Source organism: Fundulus heteroclitus, chromosome 22, assembly GCF_011125445.2.
Source record: "Fundulus heteroclitus isolate FHET01 chromosome 22, MU-UCD_Fhet_4.1, whole genome shotgun sequence".
Classification (NCBI taxonomy): Eukaryota; Metazoa; Chordata; class Actinopteri; order Cyprinodontiformes; family Fundulidae; genus Fundulus; species Fundulus heteroclitus.
This window is the reverse complement of record NC_046382.1, coordinates 2965119-2990337: the sequence shown is the minus strand read 5'-3', so window position 1 is coordinate 2990337 and position 25219 is coordinate 2965119. Positions and strand designations below refer to the sequence as shown.

General features: G+C 48.8%; 1 protein-coding gene across 6 annotated transcripts; it reads left to right on the top strand.

The window, feature by feature from the left end:
- The first annotated feature begins 2783 nt into the window (after positions 1-2783).
- Positions 2784-23314, top strand: entpd6 (ectonucleoside triphosphate diphosphohydrolase 6). 6 transcript variants are annotated; one of them, XM_036126215.1, is made up of 14 exons: positions 2784-3085; positions 4124-4403; positions 7881-7957; positions 8665-8808; positions 10534-10609; positions 14318-14353; positions 15176-15264; positions 15981-16060; positions 16864-16928; positions 19419-19517; positions 19603-19743; positions 20825-20881; positions 22545-22651; positions 22779-23314. In XM_036126215.1, the coding sequence occupies exons 2-14, from the start codon at positions 4145-4147 to the stop codon at positions 22860-22862; spliced, it is 1314 nt and encodes a 437-aa protein (XP_035982108.1). In that variant the 5' UTR covers positions 2784-3085; positions 4124-4144; the 3' UTR covers positions 22863-23314. The 6 variants fall into 6 exon arrangements, with proteins under 6 accessions (XP_035982108.1, XP_035982105.1, XP_035982106.1 ...); XM_036126212.1 differs by having other exon boundaries at positions 19416-19517; XM_036126213.1 differs by having other exon boundaries at positions 4096-4403; positions 19416-19517.
- Positions 23315-25219: the final 1905 nt, after the last annotated feature.

Sequence of the window (25219 nt, the reverse complement as noted above, 5' to 3'; positions counted from 1 at the left end):
ATGTGAGCTTCTGTGCTTTCTGTGTCTCTGCTCTGTCTTCTCTACCATAGAAAGTACTCCTGGGTCAATGTGAGCTTCTGAGCTTTCTGTGTCTCTGCTCTGTCTTCTCTAACATAGAAAGTACTCCTGGGTCAATGTGAGCTTCTGTGCTTTCTGTGTCTCTGCTCTGTCTTCTCTACCATAGAAAGTACTCCTGGGTCAATGTGAGCTTCTGAGCTTTCTGTGTCTCTGCTCTGTCTTCTCTAACATAGAAAGTACTCCTGGGTCAATGTGAGCTTCTGTGCTTTCTGTGTCTCTGCTCTGTCTTTTCTAAGCCCCAGTGGGTGGAGGCAGATGAGCGTTCACACTGAGCCTGGTTCTGGTTCTGCTGGAGGTTCTCCTCCCTGTTAAAGGGGAGTTTTCCTCTCCACTGTCGCTTCATGCATGCTCAGTATGAGGGATTGCTGCAAAGCCATCAACAATGCAGACGACTCTCCCTGTGGCTCTACGGTTCTCCAGGAGTGAATGCTGCTTGTTGGGACTTTAAAGCAATCAACTGGTTTCCTTATATAGGACGTTTTTGACCAATCTGTATAATCTGATTGATTTGACTTTGTTAAGTGACTCGAGATGACATGTTTCATGAATTGGCGCTATATAAATAAAATTTTATTTAATTGAATTGAATTAAACCACAAATAAAGTTTTTAGCAGATAGACTGTATAAACTGGGCCTTAATGGTCTTTATTTATTTTAATAAACTTGTTTTATTCTGTAATATTTTGCTTAAACCGTCTTAATGCTGACCTGTATGGGTTAAATAGAGGCCGTTGACTTTCCTACAGGTGAGAACGGTACAGCTTGGTACACGTCTACGTTACTAATGGCGTTGGTGCCTCCATGTTTTCTCCTGCTGTCCGTCACCAGGGAAACTGGAACGCCAAAAGACGCAGATGACGGAATGGGCAGTTTCAGGGTTAGCTGGAATGCAGCATCATGGACTTTATGTAGACGGCTGATTACGTGCAGAGTGCCACCTGGGCAGCCGCCATGTTGGATGGGTCTCCCTCTGTAGGCTGGCATAGGGAATAATCACAGAGGATGGCCGTATCTGCTGCAGTAATTGTCTCTACAGAAAGTAGATCACGTGGTGCAGATCTCCATTTTGTTTGTGCTGATTGGTTCAGAACACGAGTTTTTACACGGTGAGCACGTTGCAGAAACCCAATTCACAACTGGGAGCCATCACTTCATGCTTATGTTGCTTGTTGTCTCAGTATTTCAGAATGAGGTACCCTGTAGTTACACGGTGCCAGCATCATCAAGCGGCTGTGCTAAACGGTAAACGCAGTGAGCAGCATGGAAGACATTAGAATGACCTGGAAACTTAAAGGATCCATCCTCCAGGCCTTTAAACACTGTCTGCACACACAGCTCACAACGATATGAGGAAATGACTGTTGGTGTGGAGGCTCAGGACTGGGAGAGTGAAAAACATTTAAATCAACAAACATTTTTGTTTCTTTATCATTTATACATTTAATAATTATAAATGAATGTCTTTTATAAAACTGGATATTTCAGTATGAAACTGTGTATTTTAGTGACTGACTGTCGTTTATAATTCTGCTGCTCACTACAGACATAATAAGTGTTGACATCATGCTGATGGTTGCACTGGTTCTGATCCGATCATTAACCGTTTCCACTGTCCCCAGATGCTAAGCTAACGTACACCTGTCTCAGGTACGTAGGGATGCTGCGACACCTTCATGCACATTACATTTCCTAGTGTCGTGTGCAGCGGCATCTCTGGCATGAAAAGTTAAGTGGGACACAAAAAGTCAACTCCTATCAGCAGCAGAAAATTGTTTTGTGATACAACCTGACTTTGTTCAATGTTAAATTAAACAGATAAATTAACAAAAACCAACGCGCCATTTTATAATACCTAAGTGTAATAACATTTTTATACATAAAATTACTAATAAAGACTCACTTATAATCTTCGTTTATTGAACAGAAAATATTCACTTCATCGTTCAATGAACCAGCAAAGAGAACCAGCAGAACCGAAACGTAACGTCTGCATTTCCAGCTTTCTGATTGGACGATCCCAGCGTGGGGCCGTAGGATTTGTGCCCCACTATGTCTGCTGAGAGCGTACTGGGCATGCTCAGTGAGATTTCAGATGGTATTATTTAAATAGACGCTGGTGGACCGGCCCTGATATCAAGACGCCTCAGGAGGATTTAGCCTCTGAGTTTGTTAGTAGAAATAGACACAATGTTTATAAGAGAATTTATCGGTAAATGAATCTGTCTTTTTTACAGTATAATTACAACTGATTACTGTGAACATAGAGCTCTACAGCGCCATCTGGTGGCTCCTAGCCCCACTGGCCCCTAAAGCAGAGACGCCACAGATCGTGTATTATGTAAATAAGCTGCAGTGTTTTCCGCTGTTACATTTTTTTACACAGTGCAATATTTATTTACTCTGATCTCTTTATCTTGTTCTCGTAGTGTTTCTTTGGAGCTAATTTTAGGTTAGACTGGTTTGTCCTCTTTTCTTCTGTTTATTGCCAGTAATTGTTTAACTGTGTGTTTGCCACGGTCACACCTGAATTTGTTCCTATAGACCAATAAATTGTTCTTTTATCTTATTTTTATTGTGTGACAGCGTCGTGCTTTGTAACCATTCGGATCGTTCTAATGGACCTGCAGCTTCTGGGGCGCATGACCCATCCAAGATGGCGGCCGCGCCAGTTACTGTCCTGACATCATCACTGTGCGCCCGTTTGTAAACAGTGGGACGTACCGGAACTTTACCGTCGGAGCTGTTTTAGCGGCTTGTTCGAGCAGAGCTGGAGGTTCTGCTGCTGGCTGGTTCTGTTCGGGTCGGTACCGGCCAGGTTTAGCTGGTTCTACCGGGTTCTAGCTGGTTCTACCGGGTTCTATCGGGTCCAGTCTGAGTCCAGTCTGAGCTGACCTGACATCATCCGCTGAAAATGAACGGAACCGGGTCTATCTCGGAACCTTGATGACCTTCCAGGCTTCCGTCGAGGCTCAAACGGAACAGCGACCCGGTTCTCTTCAGAACGAGGTGAGATCTTAGGTTTGCTCTTCAAAATGTTCTGGTTCCGGCACCAGTCCGTCCGTGAAAGCGGGCCATCTTCAGCACCAGGACATCTTCCTAAAGGAGGCTCCAGCCAGCAGGCAGAGACTCCCAGAACCCGACCGGTACCGTGGTACCTTTGGACCTCCATGGCAGCAGAGATGACAGCAGATGTTTGAGGTCCTGCTGCTGGTCGGCACTGAGGGACAAACTGTTCCTCCTGTCCTGATGAGGACACATGTTTGGTTCTGAGGTTCTGAGGTCCGCATCGATACAACCAGAACCAGAACACGGAGCTGCATGATTTTAAAATGCTTTTTATCATCATAAAAAATGCCACAAAATATCAAGATAACGTTTGAGGTCCAGACAGAAGACACCAAGGTCCAGAACCTGGTGTGTTTTGGTCCAGTGGATCCAAAGCAGAACCTTTTAAATCTTCATTCTGAATCCACTCCCACAGGAAGGCACGGTGGCGGCAGCATCATGCTGCGGGGGAACCCCCCCTCAGGTGGACCTGGGTCTGTGGTGAGCTCAGTGACTGATGAGTTCTGACCCAAAACCTGAGGACACGTTCAGGAACCAGAGTTCTTCTCCTGGTTAACCGATCTAAACCTGTTCTAAAACCTGTTCTACTTGGAACTCTAGGCAGAACCGTACTGCCAGCATCCCGGTGAGGGTCGGACCGGTCTGCAGGTCCAGCAGGACCGATGAAGAACACGGGTCGGTCCAGTTGGTCCTGGGATCAGTTTTTAGGTTTTAACTGAGTTTAGATCAGTTGTTTACAGCAGGGACAGATCCAGGAATCACCAGGACCGAGTCACTGTTGGACCGGTTCTACAGGTAGAACTGTACAGTACACCTGCGGGCGTTACCTGGAAACTGAACCTGATGATGACACGTGATGCCAGCTGATAACTGATGATGCAGCTCTAAGGTTCTCTGTCAGTTCTCTGGTTTTGAACCGGGCCCTGAGTCAAGTTCTTCTCTTGTTAAAGGTTCTGTGCTTTTGGACTTTGGTTCCAGTTCCTCCCAGAATGAGTGGTGATGAAGAGATCCAAGCTGGCCTTCCTCTTCCTCTTCCTTGTCCTCCTGATGGTCTACATCCTGTTCCTAAAGCATCATTACTCCTCCTTCGGACCGTCCTCCTTCAGACTGCCTCCACACCTCCAACCCGCCTCAGACAGAACCAAAGCGACCCGGTCCAACTCCTCTGATGGAGACAGATACCTGTATGGCATCATGTTTGATGCTGGGAGCACTGGGACCAGAGTCCATATCTTCAGATTTCAGATGGAGAATGAAGGTACTAGACTCTGAGGATCCTCAGCTGTTAAATGTTTTGATGTTGAAATGGGACAGACTGGGATTAATGGGACAGGCTGGGATGAATTGGGTCAGACTGGGATGAATTGGGACAGACTGGGATGAAATGGGTCAGACTGGGATAAAATGGGTCAGACTGGGATGAATTGGAACAGACTGGGATGAATTGGGACAGACTGGGATGAAATGGGACAGGATGGGATGAAGTGGGACAGATTGTGATGAAATGGGCCAGACTTGGATTTAATGGGTCAGATTGGGATGAAACGGGACAGGATGGGATGAAAGGGATACACGGGGATGAATTGGGTCAAACTGGGATGAATTGGGACAGACTGGGATGAAATGGGACAGGCTGGGATGAAAGGGACAGATGGGGATGAAACGGGACAGGATGGGATGAAATGGGACAGATTGGGATGAAATGGGTCAGTCTGGGATGAAAGGGACAGATTGGGATGAAACGGGACAGGATGGGATGAAGTAGGACAGACTCGGATGAATTGGGTCAGACTGGGATGAATTGGGTCAGATTGGGATGAAATGGGACAGATTGAGATGAAGTGGGACAGACTCGGATGAGTTGGGTCAGATTGGGATGAAACGTGACAGGATGGGATGAAAGGGATACACAGGAATGAATTGGGTCAATTGGGATGAATTGGGTCAAACTGGGATGAAATGGGACAAGCTGGGATGAAACGGGGCAGGATGGGATGAATTGTGACAGACGGGGATGAATTGGGACAGATTGGGATGATACGGGACAGGATGGGATGAAATGGGACAGATTGAGATGAAATGGGTCAGTCTGGGATGAAAGGGACAGATTGGGATGAAACGGGACAGGATGGGATGAAGTAGGACAGACTCGGATGAATTGGGTCAGACTGGGATGAATTGGGTCAGATTGGGATGAAATGGGACAGATTGAGATGAAGTGGGACAGACTCGGATGAGTTGGGTCAGATTGGGATGAAACGGGACAGGATGGGATGAAAGGGATACACGGGGATGAATTGGGTCAATTGGGATGAATTGGGACAGACTGGGATGAAATGGGACAGGCTGGGATGAAAGGGACAGATGGGGATGAATTGGGTCAAACTGGGATGAAATGGGACAAGCTGGGATGAAACGGGGCAGGATGGGATGAATTGTGACAGATTGAGATGAAGTGGGACAGACTGGGATGAAATGGGACAGGCTGGGATGAAACGGGACAGGATGGGATGAATTGTGACAGACGGGGATGAAACGGGACAGGATGGGATGAAATGGGACAGATTGGGATGAAATGGGTGAGACTGGGATGAATTGGGTCAGATTGGGATGAAATGGGACAGATTGAGATGAAGTGGGACAGACTCGGATGAGTTGGGTCAGATTGGGATGAAACGGGACAGGATGGGATGAAAGGGACAGACTGGGATGAAATGGGACAGGCTGGGATGAAACAGGACAGGATGGGATGAATTGGGTCAGATTGGGATGAAATGGGACAGATTGAGATGAAGTGGGACAGACTCGGATGAGTTGGGTCAGATTGGGATGAAAGGGACAGACGGGGATGAATTGGGACAGACCGGGACAGGTTGGGGCGACCAGGTTGGTGAAAAGTCAGACAAAGAGGTTGGGACAGACAGCTTTGGATGAACAAGGACAGGCTGGGGGGGGGTATTAGGACAGACAGACGGGGAAAACCCTAAAAAGACAGGGACCAGTGAGTGAAACAGGTTGATCAGGCGGGGTGGGACCAGTAGATTGGGACAGGTCGGGACTGATGGGACAAACCCAGAAAGGTTGGGACAGACTTTGGTTTGGGTTTCCTCTCCTGAAGTTTATATGATTTATCGCATGGCCGCTGTTTTATTTCTGTTCCACTTCTGTATTTTATGTTTCCTTACGATGGAATTTTAATGTTTTAAATGTTTTTTAGGTATTTCCTGCTGCACACTGGTCCCTGTGGTGATTTAACGTGCTCTATAAATAAAGCTGGGTTTACCTGGATTAGTGTATGAGCTGAGGAAGCAGGGGTTCTGATGGTTCTGGGTGTAAATCCTGATACTCTGGGTCTGAGGGAGTCACATGGATCCTCTCAGGTCCAATCAGTGTCTTCACTGCAGACATGTTGGACGTTATCGGTGTTTGTGACAGGACCTGGTTCTGAGGAACCCAGACCCATCACCGAGCTCATTGAAACGCTAAGCTGTTGCAGGGTGAGTGCTGATTGGCTCCTTGTTACCATGGGAGCTAACGGGTTGATGGCAGCACCAGCAGAGTCAGGACGTGATACCTGGTTCTGAGCCCGTCTCAGCTGTCTGCACCATGGTGACCTGGCTGTGGACTGTTGTCCCTGCAGGAGCTCCCAGACTGGACCATGAGACGTTCAGGGCCATCAAGCCGGGGCTGTCAGCGTGCATCTCACCTCTGTCCCTACCTGTGTCCTCACCTCTGTCTCTACCTGTGTCCTCACCTCTGTCCCTACCTGTGTCCTCACCTCTGTCCCTACCTGTGTCCTCACCTCTGTCCCTACCTGTGTCCTCATGTCTGTCCCTACCTGTGTCCTCACCTCTGTCTCTACCTGTGTCCTCACCTCTGTCCCTACCTGTGTCCTCACCTCTGTCCCCACCTGTGTCTTCACTTCTGTCTTTACCTGTGTCCTCACCTCTGTCCCTACCTGTGTCCTCATGTCTGTCCCTACCTGTGTCCTCACCTCTGTCCCTACCTCTGTCCCTACCTGTGTCCTCACCTCTGTCCCTACCTGTGTCCTCACCTCTGTCTTTACCTGTGTCCTCACCTCTGTCCCTACCTGTGTCCTCACCTCTGTCCCTACCTGTGTCCTCACCTCTGTCTTTACCTGTGTCCTCACCTCTGTCCCTACCTGTGTCCTCACCTCTGTCCCTACCTGTGTCCTCACCTCTGTCCCTACCTGTGTCCTCACCTCTGTCTTTACCTGTGTCCTCACCTCTGTCCCTACCTGTGTCCTCACCTCTGTCCCTACCTGTGTCCTCACCTCTGTCTTTACCTGTGTCCTCACCTCTGTCCCTACCTGTGTCCTCACCTCTGTCCCTACCTGTGTCCTCACCTCTGTCCCTACCTGTGTCCTCACCTCTGTCCCTACCTGTGTCTCCTTAATGTGCAGGAGCTCCCAGACTGGACCATGAGACGTTCAGGGCCATCAAGCCGGGGCTGTCAGCGTGCATCTCACCTCTGTCCCTACCTGCGTCCTCACCTCTGTCCCTACCTGTGTCCTCACCTCTGTCCCTACCTGTGTCCTCACCTCTGTCCCTACCTGTGTCCTCACCTCTGTCCCTACCTGTGTCCTCATGTGCAGGAGCTCCCAGACTGGACCATGAGACGTTCAGGGCCATCAAGCCGGGGCTGTCAGCGTGCTTCTCACCTCCGTCCCTACCTGTGTCCTCACCTCTGTCTTTACCTGTGTCCTCATGTGCAGGAGCTCCCAGACTGGACCATGAGACGTTCAGGGCCATCAAGCCGGGGCTGTCAGCGTACGCTGATGATCCACAGAAGGTAGGTCTGCTGTCTCTGAGCTCCACTGACAGCTGCTAGGAACCCAGGGGAGGCTGTAGGGTTCTCCACCGGGTTCTAGGTGGTTCTCCTGAAGCATGATAACCGTGATTATAACTCAGTATAGCTGCGTAACAGAATTTAGTAATCTACTAAACTGTAATCTAATTGATAAACTGAAATAATCTCACTGACCTCTAGACAAACTGAGGTTTTATCGGTTATTGGGTGGACTAGGAAAAAAAGGGTAAATAAAAATTTAATAAAATGACCAAATCCCTATGATGTTAAATTATGTCACTCCAGTAAAACACAATCTCTTAATATCTAGAACTCTACCAGTGTCCTCACCTCTGTCTCTACCTGCGTCCTCACCTCTGTCTCTACCTGCGTCCTCACCTCTGTCTCTACCTGCGTCCTCACCTCTGTCTCTACCTGTGTCCTCACGTCTGTCTCTACCTGTGTCCTCACCTCTGTCTCTACCTGCGTCCTCACCTCTGTCTCTACCTGTGTCCTCACGTCTGTCTCTACCTGTGTCCTCACCTGTGTCTCTACCTGTGTCCTCACGTCTGTCTCTACCTGTGTCCTCACCTGTGTCTCTACCAGTGTCCTCACCTCTGTCTCTACCTGTGTCCTCACCTGTGTCTCTACCTGTGTCCTCACCTCTGTCTCTACCTGTGTCCTCACCTGTGTCCTCGCGTCTCTTGCAGTGCTCTGCCGGCATCATGGAGCTCCTGGACGTGGCCAGGTCCACTGTCCCTCCTTCCAAGTGGACCAGAACCCCGGTGGTCCTGAAGGCTACAGCCGGTCTCAGGATGCTGCCTGGAGAGAAGGCCAACAAGCTGCTGGACAGGGTGAGACTCCCACCCTCTGGTTCTGTATGATGGTACCGGTCCAAAAGGTTCTCTGTCTCCAAACTGGACCTGCTTGGACCAGGAAGTTCTGGGAGGGTCAGGACCGGCTGAGCATCCTGAGGACTGGTTCTGAATGTCTCCATCCCTTCTGGACCACAGTGGACCCGTCCTCTGATGGTTCCTTCCAGCAGGGTAATGGACCATGTCCCAGAACATCTCTAACTGGGTTCTGGACTCCTCAGTCCAACAGAACATCTCTAACTGGGTCCTGGGCTCCTCAGTCCAACAGAACATCTCTAACTGGGTTCTGGACTCCTCAGTCCAACAGAACATCTCTAACTGGGTTCTGGACTCCTCAGTCCAACAGAACATCTCTAACTGGGTTCTGGACTCCTCAGTCCAACAGAACTTTCTGGGATATGGAACAGGAGGTTCTCCTCGTGGATAAATCTGCAGCTGTGATGCTGTCAGCTTAATATGGACCAGAACCTCTGAGGGATGGTTCTGACACCCTAAAGAATTAAGGCAGTTCTGGCCTAATGAAGGTTTCTGGGTAATGAAGGTACCAGAAACGGGTCGGATCCGAAGCTCGGCGCTGTTTGTTAAACACAGGAACCCAACCCATCTCCTTCCAGACCAGAACCAGAACTCCCAACCCGAAAACCTTCGTCTGATGGTCCAACAGAAACCCAGTAAACCAGCGCTACTAGTGACCAGCACTAGTTAACCAGCTAGTTCCTGTTCACGTTCTCTGCAACCAGAACCTCAGACCAGAAAAACCAGAACCTCAGACCAGAAAACCAGAACCTCAGACCAGAAAACCAGAACCTCAGACCAGAAAAACCAGAACCTCAGACCAAAAACCGGGCCGGAAAGTCCTGCAACCAGAACCTCAGACCAGAAAAACCAGAACCTCAGACCAGAAACCGGGCCGGAAAGTCCTGCAACCAGAACCTCAGGAAACCAGCAGGTCACAAACTGCTCCTCATTAGCAACGTGCTGCAGCAGGAACTGTGAATAATGTTAATTATAACACCGGTTCTGTTGGTTCTGCTGGTTCTGCTGGTTCTGTGTTGGGTGCGGGTTCACCAGCGCCACTTTCAGAACGTAGGAAGCAGTCCTGGTCTCCTGGTTAACGAGTCCTCTGGGGAACGTTCATACGGTTCTATTAAAGAGACCTGGAGTGGTACCGCCACCTGGAGTGGTACCGCCACCTGGGGTGGTACCGCCACCCGCGGGCCGTCCTCCCTACTGGACCAGAGAGATCCAGAACCGGTGCTGAAGCGGCACAGAACCAGCAGGCCAGGTTCCTTTTAGACCCTCCATGCTGCGTTCTACCCTCCCAACATCCGGCCCGGCCCAGAACGTCCAGCAGAACTTTCTGCCTGAGCAGCAGGTTCTCCGCTCTGAATGACTGGACAGAGTTTAGCTTTGGTTCTGAACCCAAATCGGACTCGGCGTCAGACAGAGACGTGCTAGCAGCCGGGTGTCCAGAACCCTGATTCCCGGCCGCGTCTGGGACCAGAACCGCCGGTTCTGAAGGGTTTATTACAGTCGATGGTAATTTGAAGCTGAATCCTGAGTAGAACTTTGTTCTGGTGCACAGTTTAGGGTTTTTACCTTCATTAGACCTTTAAACTTTTCCTCCGACCCAGAGACTGTGACACATTCAGAGTGTCCTCCTGTCCAGGTTCTGGTTCTGAAGCCTTTCCCTGTATTTACCAGGTGAGGGCGCTGTTCCAGAACTCTCCCTTCCAGTCCAGAGATGACAGCGTTTCAATCATGGAGGGAACCGATGAAGGTAACACATCTCAGGTCCACATGAGATTATTCTCCTCTGATGGACCGGAACCACTCGGTCCGGGTCAGCAGCTCCGTTCTAGTCCAGACCAGAGCGGTTCTGGTCCAGATAAATGGGTCTGTTTAGGTCCAGGTCAGCGGGTCGAGTCCCTTATTGGGTCAGAACCCTTCAGCCAAAGCAGAAGTCCATCAGGGTCTGAATAGAGCGTCAGTGAGTAAGGAGGCAGGAAAGGAGCCTGGATGCTTCCTCTTACAACTCCTTTAGCCTAGGAACCTCACGACGTTCCTTACCGACACTAAGAGGCCTTCAGGTATCCCACAATCCTTTGCATGACATCATGTATCAGCACAGTTTACAGAAACATACTAAAACATGCGTAGAGCAGAGAGCTAGAAGCAGGAGACAGGAGCTAGGAGTTAGGAGCTAGGAGACAGGAGTTAGGAGACAGGAGCAGGAGTTAGGAACAGGAGCTAGGAGACAGGAACTAGGAGACAGGAACTAGGAGACAGGAGCTAGAAGCAGGAGCTAGGAGACAGGAACTAGGAGTTAGGAGCAGGAGCTAGGAGTTAGGAGCTAGAAACAAGAGCTAGGAGTTAGGAGCAGCAGCTAGGAGACAGGAACTAGGAGCAGGAGACAGGAGCTAGGAACTAGGAGCTAAGGTCAGGAGCTATGAGACAGGAGCTAGGAACTAGGAGACAGGAGCTAGAAGCAAGAGACAGGAGCTAGGAACTAGGAGCTAGGAGCAGGAGCTAGGAGTTAGGAGCAGCAGCTAGGAGCAGGAGCTAGGAACTAGGAGCTAAGGTCAGGAGCTATGAGACAGGAGCTAGGAACTAGGAGACAGGAGACAGAAGCTAGGAGCAGGAGCTAGGAGACAGGAGCTAGGAACTAGGAGACAGGAGCTAGGAGACAGGAGCTAGAAGCTAGGAGCAGGAGCTAGGAGACAGGAACTAGGAGCTAAGGTCAGGAGCTAGGAGAAAGGAGCTAGAAGCTATGAGTTAGGAGCTAGAAGACAGGAACTAGGAGCAGGAGCTAGGAACTAGGAGACAGGAGCTAGGAGACAGGAGCTAGAAGCTAGGAGCAGCAGCTAGGAGCAGGAGCTAGGAACTAGGAGCTAAGGTCAGGAGCTATGAGACAGGAGCTAGGAACTAGGAGACAGGAGCTAGGAGCAGGAGCTAGGAGACAGGAGCTAGGAACTAGGAGACAGGAGCTAGGAACTAGGAGACAGGAACTAGGAGACAAGAGCTAGGAACTAGGAGACAGGAGCTAGGAGACAGGAGCTAGAAGCTAGGAGCAGGAGCTAGGAGACAGGAGCTAGGAACTAGGAGACAGGAGCTAGGAGACAGGAGCTAGAAGCTAGGAGACAGAAGCTAGGAGACAGGAGGTAGGAGATAGGAGCTAGAAGCTAGGAGCAGGAGCTAGGAGATAGGAGCTAGAAGCTATGAGTTAGGAGCTAGAAGACAGGAACTAGGAGCAGGAGCTAGGAACTAGGAGCAGGAGCTAGGAGACAGGAGCTAGGAACTAGGAGACAGGAGCTAGGAGACAGGAGCTAGAAGCTAGGAGACAGGAGCTAGGAGACAGGAGCTAGGAGACAGGAGCTAGAAGCTAGGAGACAGGAGCTAGAAGCTAGGAGACAGGAGCTAGGAGACAGGAACTAGGAGCTAGGAGCAGGAGCTAGGAGCAGGAGCTAAGGTCAGGAGCTATGAGACAGGAGCTAGAAGCTAGGAGCTAGGAACTAGGAACTGTTTTGATGGAGCCTGAGTCCCAGCAGATGGACCTAACAGGAAACAGGAAGTCGTAGAAACACTTTGCTGTTTTCAGAAATAATGATCAAAATAAGGTTGAAAGTTCAGCTAAACACAATTTGATGATGTGGATAAAGAATAATTGTGTTTAAAGATTAATCAAGAACTGCTCTAAAGATAAATCTGGTAGAAGGTGGATGTTGGTGTGAAGGAGCAGGACTGAAGTTCTTCAGAAGGTGTCAGATCTTCAGCCCCACCCACTGTTCTCCTGATGGTGCAGCAGAACGTGGAGAACATGGAGGAACGGAGGGTTTCCTTATGCGGGTCATAGACTGTGGCTGTCTGGTATTAGAGCCTTTTAGCGGGGACCTTTGTCCTCTGCTGCTGCAGAAGAGGACGTTTAAGAGCCGCGTAGAAAGATATCCTCTGAGCTTTACCATGAAACTCTGAGCAGAGGCGCTAAGAAGCCTTTCCCTAACCAACCAGCCGACCACGCAGGGAGCAGGCGCTAAGCGTCAGCAGTCAGAACCACTCACATCTCCATTAACAATAAGTCGGGCCGGGCCGGGTCATTAGAGCCCGGATAAGCAGCCCTGCAAGGACGGCGACTATCTGGGAGATAACCGGGGGGAATCCGTTAGACGCTGGCTGGAGGCACCAGCAATGGGTCCATTAGCGGCGCCGACAGAAGGAGGAGAAGTGGACCGGCCTAAAGAGATAATTCAGTAATCAGTAAAAGGCATTTATGGCCTAACGAGCTGATCCGCCGCTGCAGAAGGAGAAAACATTTCAGCCTCAGGAATAAACGCATGGATAATCCCCCCAAGATTAAGTGGGACATTATCCTACATGGACGTAATTGCTTGTATGAACTACTTTGAAGGATTGGATTATATTCAGCAGAACACGGCCGGAGGAACCACTGGGTCTGGACCTCTGGACCCGACGCAGGTCCTTCATCTGGGAGATCCTTTACCCCGATGGCAGTTCAGGTCCCAAGAACCAGAACATGCAGAACGGTTCTGCTGCGAGTTCTGGTTCTGTCCTAGCTGCTCTTCATGTTTGCACCGGATTGACAAAAAGCTTCATCAAGTGGACCGTTCAATCGTTAAAGTTTTAGTTTGTTAAAGTTTTAGTTTATTAATTAAAGTTTTAGTTTATTAATTAAAGTTTTAGTTTATTAATTAAAGTTTTAGTTCATTAATTAAAGTTTTAGTTAGTTAAAGTTTTAGTTCATTAATTCAAGTTTTAGTTTGTTAAAGTTTTAGTTCATTAATTAAAGTTTTAGTTAGTTAAAGTTTTAGTTCATTAATTAAAGTTTTAGTTAGTTAAAGTTTTAGTTTGTTAAAGTTTTAGTTTAATTAAAGTTTTAGTTTATTAATTAAAGGCTAAATTAAAGAAACTCCAGATTTCTGCTAAGCAGTAAATAAATAAAGAGATAAAATGACCAGTGACCCAAATCAGGCCCAGCAGCAGAACTCAGAACAGAGTCGGTTCCGGTTCTGCTGAGTTTAGTGTCTGCAACTGAACTCCTGCTGAAACGTTCTGAAGGGGAACCGGGGCAGTGGCGGTTCTGGACCAGATGTACCGGGGGGATCATGGGGAACAGAACAAGTAGAACCGGGTCCTACTTCACCGTATTAGAACATTTCATGGGTATATTAGCTGAGCCCAGACCCACTTGCAGCTCTGGAACTGCAGGTTGCAGAACCCAGATTTAGTGGATGGGAACGGTTCTGATCTCATTACGGCTGAAGCTAGAAGTGACACTGGAGGTCAAACTGGACCACGGTTCCAGTCAGTGACGGGTTCTGTTGCAGCATCACTAGAACCTGACTCAGCATTATGTCTTCAGCACAGGGCCCATCAGGGGCCAGTTCTACAGGAGCGCTGGCTCCTGATGGCCCGTCTAGAACCGCCTGGTTCCGTCTCCTCTAATCAGCTGGTTCTGTTCTTCTCTCCTCAGGGATTTCTGCCTGGATCACCATCAACTTCCTCACAGGTAGGAGGTCATTCCCCGGTTCTGGCACCAAGTACCGACCACATCTGGACCCTTAGGCCCAAACCCGTTTCTCTGGGAACCTTTTTAAAGACAGGTGTCTCCATGAAGGCGCTCAGAACCTCCAGAACCAGCAGCCTTGTCCATGTTAACTGAGAGGTCTGGCCCAGAGGAACCCAGATCTGCTGAGGAACACGATGCGGCACTCTGTCAGACGTCTGTCCAGGACCAAAGTCCAGTTTGAACCACAGAGAACCCGATACAGGAGGAAATGGTTCTGAGCTCAGCCTGCGTGTTCCTGTGGAACCCAGTGGTTCTGCCTGGTTCTGTGGAGACCTCAGGTTCTTGGTTCTACAGCGGGTCGGTTACCAACCGCTCAGCTCGACCAACTTCCTCAGAAACAATCCGATACTGGATGGGCCCGTTTTGGCTGGTTCTGTTGGGAACCCAGCCCGGTCCAAACATGTTCTATCCTATCACAAGGAGAACTTACTTTTTCCAAAGACGTTCAGCCGTCCATGAAGGTCCAAACGCGGTCCAACACCAACGCCTGCTGGTCCAGGTTCTCCCTGTTGAAGGTCATCCAGAATGTTCTGACTGCTGATGGAGAACTTCATGTAAACAGAACCCTGGCCCCTCAGAACTTAGTTCTGGACCATCACACGGTCCTGTTAGGTCCTCGCTGCTGGTACCAAAGCTCAGTTTGGCCTCCACACAGAGAAGCATGGGTTAACCCTAACATCTCATCGGTTTGCAGCATAACCAGAACCATCTGTTCTGATCCATGAAGTTTGGTTCTGATGTCACGTCCTGTTCTCCTTTCAGGTGGTCTTCACCGCTCAGGCTCTCCCACCGTGGGGATGTTGGACTTAGGCGGCGGCTCGACCCAGATCACCTTCAGTCCTCGTGATGAGGTGAGGAAGGTTCTGAGACGACCCGCAGAGCAAAACCCACTTTGTGTTCCTAGTGCTACGCGGGTCTCGTAGAACCGTAGATCGTAGATCTTTGGAGATGGTCCAAACAGAGCCGCTCCTCAGGAGGAAGGAGGTCCATTCTAGGTCGGGTAAGACGGCTGATGTAAGGAGAACCCCAGAGTCCGTCTGAGCCTGAGAGTCTGAAAGCAGGGCAAAGAGTCCAGCTGACCTCTGACCTGCAGGACGGAGTCCCAGCTGACCTCTGACCTCCAGGACAGAGTCCCAGCTGACCTCTGACCTCCAGGACAGAGTCCCAGCTGACCTCTGACCTCCAGGACGGAGTCCCAGCTGACCTTTGACCTCCAGGGCAGAGCCCCAGCTGACCTCTGACCTCCAGGGCAGAGTCCCAGCTGACCTTTGACCTCCAGGGCAGAGCCCCAGCTGACCTCTGACCTCCAGGGCAGAGCCCCAGCTGACCTCTGACCTCCAGGACAGAGTCCCAGCTGACCTTTGACCTCCAGGGCAGAGCCCCAGCTGACCTCTGACCTCCAGGACAAACAGAGTCCCAGCTGACCTCTGACCTCCAGGACAAACAGAGTCCCAGCTGACCTCTGACCTCCAGGACAAACAGAGTCCCAGCTGACCTCTGACCTCCACGACAGAGTCCCAGCTGAACTCTGACCTCCAGTCCAGACAGTTTCTGCTCTTCTCTACAGAAAACCATCCAGACGTCCCCAATCGACAACATCAGGTCCTTCCAGATGTTCAACAGCACACACACCGTCTACACACACAGGTACAGGTACACACAGGTGCACACACAGGTACACACACTGTCTACACACACAGGTACACACACACAGGTACAGACACACTGTCTACACACACAGGTACACACACACTGTCGACACACACAGGTACACACACACTGTCTACACACACAGGTACACACACAGGTACACACACTGTCTACACACACAGGTATACACACAGGTACACACAGGTATACACATACAGGTATACACACAGGTATACACACAGGTACACACACACTGTCTACACACAGGTACAGGTACAGGTATACACACACAGGTACACACACAGGTACACACACTGTCTACACACACAGGTATACACACAGGTACACACATTGAGCATTGAGAGGCAGTGATGGAGTGAATGACATCACTTCCTTGTCCTTTAATGGCTGAGCATCCTTTGGGGTCAAAGGTGACCCCGTGGTTTGGATCTGGGCTGGTGGACGTCTGGAACAAGAAAAGCTCCAGAGAAGCAGATTTCAGAAGACGAGCCGTTGTGTCACATGGCTGCTGCTCACTGATTGGCTAAGCTGACAGGAAGCAGAGTGCAGCAGCAGATATATTTACTTATTTAAAGCTTTTATTTTGCTAAAAGCTCCAGACGTTGCAGCCACTCCCATTCAAACTGTGTGGTCTACTCCCCCAGGGGGTGTAAGGTGAGAGTCATGGGTCAGCGCTGATGGACCGGTTCTGCCTCTGAGGAGGTTCTGGATCCGCGTTCTCATGTAGAGTTGTAGTTAGCGTGTGTTTCATGGTGACACGTTCCTCCCTCTGTCTGCAGCTATCTGGGCCTGGGTCTGATGTCGGCTCGGCTCGCCATCCTAGGAGGCGTGGACGCTCCGCCCCGTGAGTACCTGACCTTTTTATTTGGATTTCCAGCCGGCTTTCATCTCTGCCATCAGTCAGATAAATAAGCCATTATCTAATCTTTTAATAACTCGCAGCAAGATTAATTCCTTGCCTGGCAGCTGTTGCTGCGGTTTAGCTGCTGTAAGAAGCTGCAGATCAAGTCCAGGTCCGCTCGGCTCGCTCTGCCTCGTTACTAATGACACGGGATGCATGTTGAGTTCAGCTTGTTGGTGTCCACCACAGGATGGTCTGATGATGGACTCCACTCTGCTCCATATTATGCCTCTTCATTCTGTTTGGGTGGGTTCTACAGGACGTTTTCCTCCCTGTTCCTCCTCCTCTCAGGAACCTTTACATCGTTGCCTGGTCTGAAGGCCTCAGCTGACCTTCAGCTCCTCGGCTGACCTTCAGCTCCTCGGCTGACCTTCAGCTCCTCTGCTGACCTTCAGCTCCTCGGCTGACCTTCAGCTCCTCTGCTGACCTTCAGCTCCTCTGTGGAGGTGGTCCACCATAGCGCCACCTTCAGGCGCTGGACTCCTCCAGACCCGCCGCAGCCAGAGACGGGTCTGGAGGAGAATGAAAGGGGAAACTGTTTCTAGAAGGAAACAGAAAACATGAAACTAAGTTTAAATAAAATGCTTAAATAAATGATGTGAAATGAGACAATATATTTGAAGGTCCATTTAACTGTGAAAGATGAGGTAAAGTAAATAAATGAAACAAAGACATTAATATGTTTAAACTTATTTCTCTTTTATTATTTATACCACATTTAAAGTGAAATTGGTTTATTTATAAAGCCATTTATATATTTCCGCTTTTATTTCTAATTCTGTCTATTTCCATAGATCTTCCTCTACTTATTGGTTTTACCAAAGTAATAAATTGTAAATAGTAATGTTTCTCTCTTAAGCAGTAATGGTTAGTCTGATCACATATAAATGGCTGTGCTTTATTATTTCCTGTAAATAGATTTAGTAAGATATGTAAAGTACATCATATTAAATCTTAGCTCTATAAAGCTGAACATATTTATGTTGAATTAAAGCTCCTTGTTTCCAGGACAACATTATTTATGTCATAGTTTAGTTGAAGAGTCTATTCTGGGTCAGGGTTGTTTATCGGACTGCAGGATTAACGCTGTCACTGCGCCCCCTGGTGGCTCCTCCACACACAGCACAACACCTCATCGTCATAGTAACCACATTTTAAATAGGTCTAACCCAGATTAAAGACACGTGTAATTAAACTAGTAAACCAAAGGTTAACTAAAACAACTACAAATTAAACTACGTTGTAAATTAAACAGCAGAAACTCATGAACACGTTTTTATTACAGGGGGAAATTACTGGAGACGTTTCTTAGAGAGAAATCTTTATTTGAACTGAGCAGCTTCCAGCGCCGGGGACTGATCTGGGCGGTGTGCCTTGCTCAGGGACCTGTGGTGGCAGCCTGTGGGAATTGAACCGAGCACCTTTCTGCAGACCTACGAGCTGTCGGTGGTGATCCGGGTCGTGGTTCTGATTTCAGGGCCGTCCAGCAGCCGGAGACTTTAAACGCATCACGTGTCAAATAACACATGAAGGACACGGAGATGTTCTGTGTTCCCCTCAGAAGGGTTCTAACGGAGAGGTTCTACAGCTGTAGAACCTCTCCGTTAGAACCGTCTGCTGCTGGATGGAAGCACGATAAAAATATAAAGACATAATTAAAATGGTAAAGATATAGTGGCTTTTTGCGTTAGCGCGTATAAAGCAACATTATCAGTAATATTAAACAAATCATTTGAAATGTAAAATAGTCCAGACAGGAGCCAAAATCTAAACTTTTTACCCAGAATCAGAATAAAAATTGTTACTTAAACATAAACATGATCAGAACCAGTAGTTCTGGCTGGTTAGTTAAAGGTGGATTGACTTCTATACCTTTAACCAGGAATGGGTCCGTTCTGCGGAGAACCGACTGGTTCTGGTTCTGCGTGACGTCATCATTCATGTAGAAATGTTCTGATCCATTTCATCTTTAAATCTTCTGCTTTTTATACGACTACAATGACACAAAACAGGAAAGGTGCTGAGAGCAAAGGGAAACATCCCTGGATGATTCTGCGGTCTGGGTCGAGGTTCTTGGAGGGACCGGCTCGGTACCGGAGCGATCCGTGGTTTGGGTCTGGATGAACTGGGTCACTGATGCTCACTAACGATGGAGCTGCTGTTGGAGGTCAGAACCTCTGATCTCCACTTCCTGCTAATGTCTGCGGCTTCATCCTGGAACAGAACAACATTCAGAACCTTGTCAGAACCTTTTTCAGAACCTTGTCAGAACCTTGTCAAGGTCTCAGAACTGGGCCAGTCTCTGGACCTGGGGAACCACTGAATTGCCTCCTTTCATCAGACTGCTTCCTGTGTGACTTCCTGCCTGTTTCCAGGGTGAACAGGAAACAGGAAGTGACGCGTTTAACCTGTTGTGTGTGTTTCCTGCAGCAGGGGGCGCCGCTGAGCTGGTCAGCCCCTGCCTTCCCCCGGGCGTGTCGGGCAGCTGGGAGCACGGCGAGGTGGTCTACACCGTGAAGGGCCAGAAGGCAGGTAAAGGGAACCGATTGGTCTGAGCGCTCAGAGATTACCCAGCATGCAGCTGCAGTGGGTAGGAACCTTTGTTGTTTGTTTCCAGGGGAGCCGGTTTACGAGGCGTGCCTCAACAAGGTCCAGAAGGTTCTGTACAGGAAGCTGACCAAAGCGTCTGAGGCGGCGGACTTAGACTTCTACGCCTTCTCCTTCTACTACGACCGCGCCGTCGACCTCAAGGTCATCGGTAAGGTCACTGCTGATCACATGACCGTTCCCTGAGGGTCAGAGGTCAACTCTCTGAGAGAGGCTGCTGCCCTCAGAGGTCGTTCACTTTTGTCCTCAGGTAGATTCTGTCCTTTATCGCCTTCTGGGTTTCCTGATGAAAATGATTCTTGGCTGATGTGAACACGACCCAAACCATCCTCTGGAATCTACCTGGAAAATTCCTGGAATTTACCTGGAATCTACCTGGAAAATTCCTGGAATTTACCTGGAATCTACCTGGAAAATTCCTGGAATTTACCTGGAATCTACCTGGAAAATTCCTGGACTCTTCCTGGATCCTGGGGCGATGGTGGTGCAGAGGTTAGGTAGTTTGTCTTGCAATTGGCGGGTTGCCGGTTCGATCCCCTGCTCTGACTGTCTCTGTCGTTGTGTCCTTCACCCGCACAGCCTGCTGGTGGTGGTCAGAGGGACCGGTGGCGCCGGTCTATGGCAGCCTCGCCTCTGTCAGTCTGCCCCAGGGCAGCTGTGGCTACTAACATAGCTCACCACCGTCAGGGTGTGAACGACTAAAACTGTAGTTTACCATTTTACCACCCTTCCTGAAATCTTCCTGAAATTTTCCTTGAACCTTCCTGGACCTTCCTGGACCTTCCTAGAACCTGCCCCTCGGTGGACCCCATGGTTCTCCCAGGATGTCTGGGTGGAAGAGCATCAGGCTACATTTCCTGTCTTCCGGTGGTGTTGACCAATGAAAACACAGAGCAGCAGAATAAAGCAGAACCATGCTGGTGCTGGAGGTCCGGTTGTTACTCTGGACCTCTCCAGCGTCTGGTTAACCAGACACTTCCAGGGGCAGAGCATCGTCACCAAAGCTAGGCTGGTTTGGATTTAACAGGACCAGAATCTCTAGCAGAACCTTAAACCCAACTGAGGGCCCAGGAAGCGTGAGACCCATTCAGGGCAGATGGTTCCTGGGTCTGTGGAGCTCTTTAGATCAGCACCAGCTGCAGTGATGGGTTCTGATCTTTAACCGGTTCAGGTCCATCTCCTCCACACTGGTTCTGGTCAGCTTCTGACCTGTTTCTCCTCTCTGGTTGCAGATGAGAAGAAGGGAGGAACCATCAGAGTTTCTGACTACATCCAGGCGGCTGAAAGAGGTGAGACGGCGCCCCCTGGCTGCAGACCCTGTGCTCTGCATGGACGCTCTTCAGAGCTTCAGAACCTCCTCAGAACCTCTTTAATGTGAGGTCTTCACCAGAAGGAGATGTTAGGAGCACTACTGGACGCAACAGCAGAACATGCAGGTCAGACAGAAGGGGGGGGGGGGGGGGCGTTCTGGAGCACATGAAGCTGCAGGTTGAGGGTCATTAAAGGTCATTAAAGGTCAGTGAGGGTCATTAAAGGTCAGTGAATGTGAAGGTCATTATCAGAAATACTGTAATCAGAAATACTTTAATCAGAAATACTGTAATCAGAAATACTTTAATCAGAAATACTGTAATAAATTACAGTTCCAGTACAACCGTCCATCACAAACATTTCAGGGGAACGACTGACTGAGGCCGTGCTGCCGAGGACCCGCCTGACAATGTTACCACAGGGCGCTGCCTTTAACTCTGTGGAAAGATGGGAGCCACATTTAGGGAGGGAGAGGAAAAAAAGACTTATTTCACACTTTTCCAGGATACAGTTTGAGATATAAAAAAAACCTCTGCATGAGAAAAACACATGTAGTAATATCCTCTTTATTGTCATTTAAACATAAATTACAATGAAATGTGTTCTCTGCTTTTAACCCATCCCCTTGGGGAGCAGTGGGCTGCCATGTGCGGCGCCCGGGGAGCAATCTGGGGTTAAGGGTCTTGCTCAGGGACCCAGAGTGCAGGCAGTGGGGATTGAACCGGGTACTTGCATCCTTCTCAGAGTGGAAGCACGCTGCTCTAACCACTAGGCCACCACTCCCCATACACCGAGACGCAGCTCGGTAGGCAATTTGCCACATCAACATGTGGCAAGGGGAAGCTGGAATCAAACCCACAACCTTCTGATTGCCAGACGACTACCCAACCCATCAAGCCACAGTTATGACGAGACAACATTTATGCAGGGGTTAACATTGGAAACTAGTCGCATGAAGGTCATTAAATGTCAGTGAAGTTCATTAAAGGTCATTAAAGGTCAGTGAAGGTCATTAAAGGTCAATGAAGGTCATTAAATGTCAGTGAAGGTCATTAAATGTCAGTGAAGGTCATTAAAGGTCAGTGAAGGTCATTAAAGGTCAGTGAAGGTTATTAAAGGTCATTAAAGGTCAGTGAAGGTTATTAAAGGTCAGTGAAGGTCATTAAAGGTTATTAAATGTCAGTGAAGGTCATTAAAGGTCAGTGAAGGTTATTAAAGGTCATTAAAGGTCAGTGAAGGTTATTAAAGGTCAGTGAAGGTTATTAAAGGTCAGTGAAGGTCAATTAAAGGTCATTAAATGTCAGTGAAGGTCATTAAAGGTCAGTGAAGGTTATTAAAGGTCATTAAAGGTCAGTGAAGGTTATTAAAGGTCAGTGAAGGTCAATTAAAGGTCATTAAAGGTCAGTGAAGGTCATTAAAGGTCATTAAAGGTCATTAAAGGTCAGTGAAGGTCAATTAAAGGTCATTAAAGGTCAGCTGTTTGCCTTCAGGCTAAACGGGTCCTGACTGTCAGTCCTGACCCATCCGTCACTCGGGAGGGTTCTGCTCCATCCTTTAGGGTCCTCCCTCCCTCTGGGCTGTTCTGTTGATCATGTGACCTGGTCCATGTCTGTGATTGGTTCAGCTTGCTGTTTCCTGCAGTGTGCGGCGGCGGTCTGGAGCCACAGAAGCCCTTCCTCTGTCTGGACCTGGTCTACATCTCGGTTCTGCTGCAGGAGCTCGGCCTCCCCCCCCACAAGCAGCTCCGGGTGAGTCCGGACCCCCAGAACCTCACGGGTCCATCTGGGACCGTTTCCTGTGTCTGGGGTTTGGTAGGAACGCAGAACCGGAGTGACAAAGATTGTGTCTGTTCTCTCTGTGACCCGTTTGTCTCAGCTGGCCAGAACCATCAACCAGGTGGAGACCAGCTGGGCCCTGGGGGCCACCTTCCAGCACCTGGAGTCCCTGAGGAGACACTGAGCTGCTGCACAAGGTCCGGGTTCTGGAGAACACCCGGTCCGGCTTCTGGAACGATCTCAGGGAACCATCCGCTGTGACCTCACTTCCTGTTTCCATCAGGACCAGACGGGCTCTCCTCCGCCGTTCAGAGTTTCTGGCTCGGTTCTGATGTTTGGGCCAGAACCAAACAAACTCTTCAGATTCTTTTCCTTTATGACGCAGAGCGACAGAATCAGAACCAGTCAGGCCGGTTCTGACTGTCACTGGAGGGAAACTGAAGTTCTTCCAGACCAAAAGACGGAAACAAGGCGGTTCTGAAAACCCAAACCGGCTGAAGTTCTGAGAATTCTGGATCAACACAGATGGTTCAGATCCAGAAAACAAGTCCTGAACGGGTTCTTCTGGGTTCTGTTTGAATGAGCTGTGTGTGTAAAACTGAATAAACCCGGTCCGGTCCGGTCCGGTTAACCCAGCAGGTTCTCCTGTTGTTTCTTATTGGGGTTCAGTGGGAAGAGAACCTGCACCCACCACATGTTGATGTGCCCCTGGGCAAGGCAGTGTAGTTCTGTAGAATCTGGTTCCGTTCTGATCAGTTTCTTCTAGGTCACAGCCGGTTCTGAACACAGAACCTGCAGAATCACAGGATGGTACGGACCGGTACCGCCCAGAGCAAGAGGAGGTTCTGCTGTAGACAGAAACGGCGCCCTTCAACAGGAAGAACCGTCAACCAGAACCAGGACCTGGACCTGGACCTGACCCAGTGTGAGCGGCTGGCCCGGCTGAGAAGACGTGTCTGCAGAACATCAGCAGAACCAGAACCGGGGGGAACATTGGGCTGCACGAAGGCCCGTTTATTCCTGGGTTTAAATCTTCTGAGCTGCTGAGCAATGACTCGACCCGGTTATGACCCAGATTTAAAAGGTTCTGATGACCGTCCTGTCTGACCCGTGACCGTCTGTAGGGAGGAGAACCAGAACCATGAAGTTCTCTGATGTGGGATCAGAAAGAGAAACTATGAAGGTTCAGAAAAACATCAAATGTGAAGAAAATGTTCATAATTTCTGACGTCTAGAAGTCATGAGGCAGAAATATCTAATAGTCGGAAAAATGTGGGTACCCTAATCATTTTATTGATTTGAATACTACTTTTCACTGATTTACTGAAACATAACATTGGTTTGGTAACTTCATTAAGATTATAACTTTATAGCCAGGTGTATCCAATCATGAGAAAATGGATTTAAGGTGGCCAGTTGCAGTTGTTCTCCTGTTTAAATCTCCTCTAAAGATTCATCATGGCCACCTCAGAACAATTCAGATGATCTGAAAACAAAGATTGTTCAACATAGTCGTTCAGGGGAAGGATACAGAAGTTGTCTCAGAGATTTAAACTGTCAGTTTCCACTGTGAGGAACATGATGAGGAAAAGGAAGACCACAGGGACAGTTCTTGTTAAGCCCAGAAGAGGCAGAGAAGAAGAATGGTGAGAACGGTGTAGGACAACCCACAGACCACCTCCACAGACCTGCAGCATCATCTTACTGCAGATGGTGTCACTGTGCATCGTTCATTCAGCGCACTTTGCACCAGGAGAAGCTATATGGGAGAGTGATGTGACAGAAGCCTTTTCTGCAGACACGCCACAAACAGCCTGAGGTCTGCTAAAGCACATTTGGACAAGCCAGCTTCATCTTGGAATAAGGTCCTGTGGACTGATGAAACAAAGATTGAGTTGTTTGGTCATAAAAAAAGCGTTATGCATGGCGGCAAAAAAACACAGCATTCCAAGAAAAACACTTGCTACCTGCTGTAAAATCTGGTGGAGGTTCCATCATGCTTTGGGGCTGCGTTGCCAATGCTGGCTCTGGGAATCTTGTTAAAATTGAGAGTGGCATGGATTCCACTCAATATCAGCTGATTCTTGAGAATAATGTTCAAGAATAGGTTACAAAGTTGAAGTTACACTGGTGATGGATATTTCAGCAAGACAATGATCCAAATCTGCTCAGGCATTCATGCAGAGGAACAATTCCAACGTTCTGGAATGGCCGTCCCAATCCCCAGACCTGGATATCATTAAACATCTGTGGGATGATCTGAAGCAGGCTGTCCATGCTCAGCGACCATCAAACTTATTCTGCAAAGAAGAATGGTCAAAAATGCCTTCATTAAAGCTACAGGAAGCGACTAGAGGCTGTTTTTGCAAAAGGAGGATCTACTAAACATTAATGTCTCTTTTTTTCCTGAGGTGCCCATATTTTTGCACTTGTCAAATTCGGTTTTAATGCATATTTCACAATTTCTGGTAGTCCAATAAACCTCAATTCAATCCTGAAATATTACCGTGTCCATCAGTTGTTAGATATATCAAACTGAAA

Coding starts and splice junctions, on each gene's coding strand:
- entpd6 (XM_036126212.1), top strand. CDS start 4,145: ATGAAGAGATCCAAGCTGGCCTTCCTCTTCCTCTTCCTTGTCCTCCTG. Junction 8,809..10,533: donor CCAACAAGCTGCTGGACAGG/GTGAGACTCCCA, acceptor TGTATTTACCAG/GTGAGGGCGCTGTTCCAGAA. Junction 19,744..20,824: donor CGTCGACCTCAAGGTCATCG/GTAAGGTCACTG, acceptor CTCTGGTTGCAG/ATGAGAAGAAGGGAGGAACC.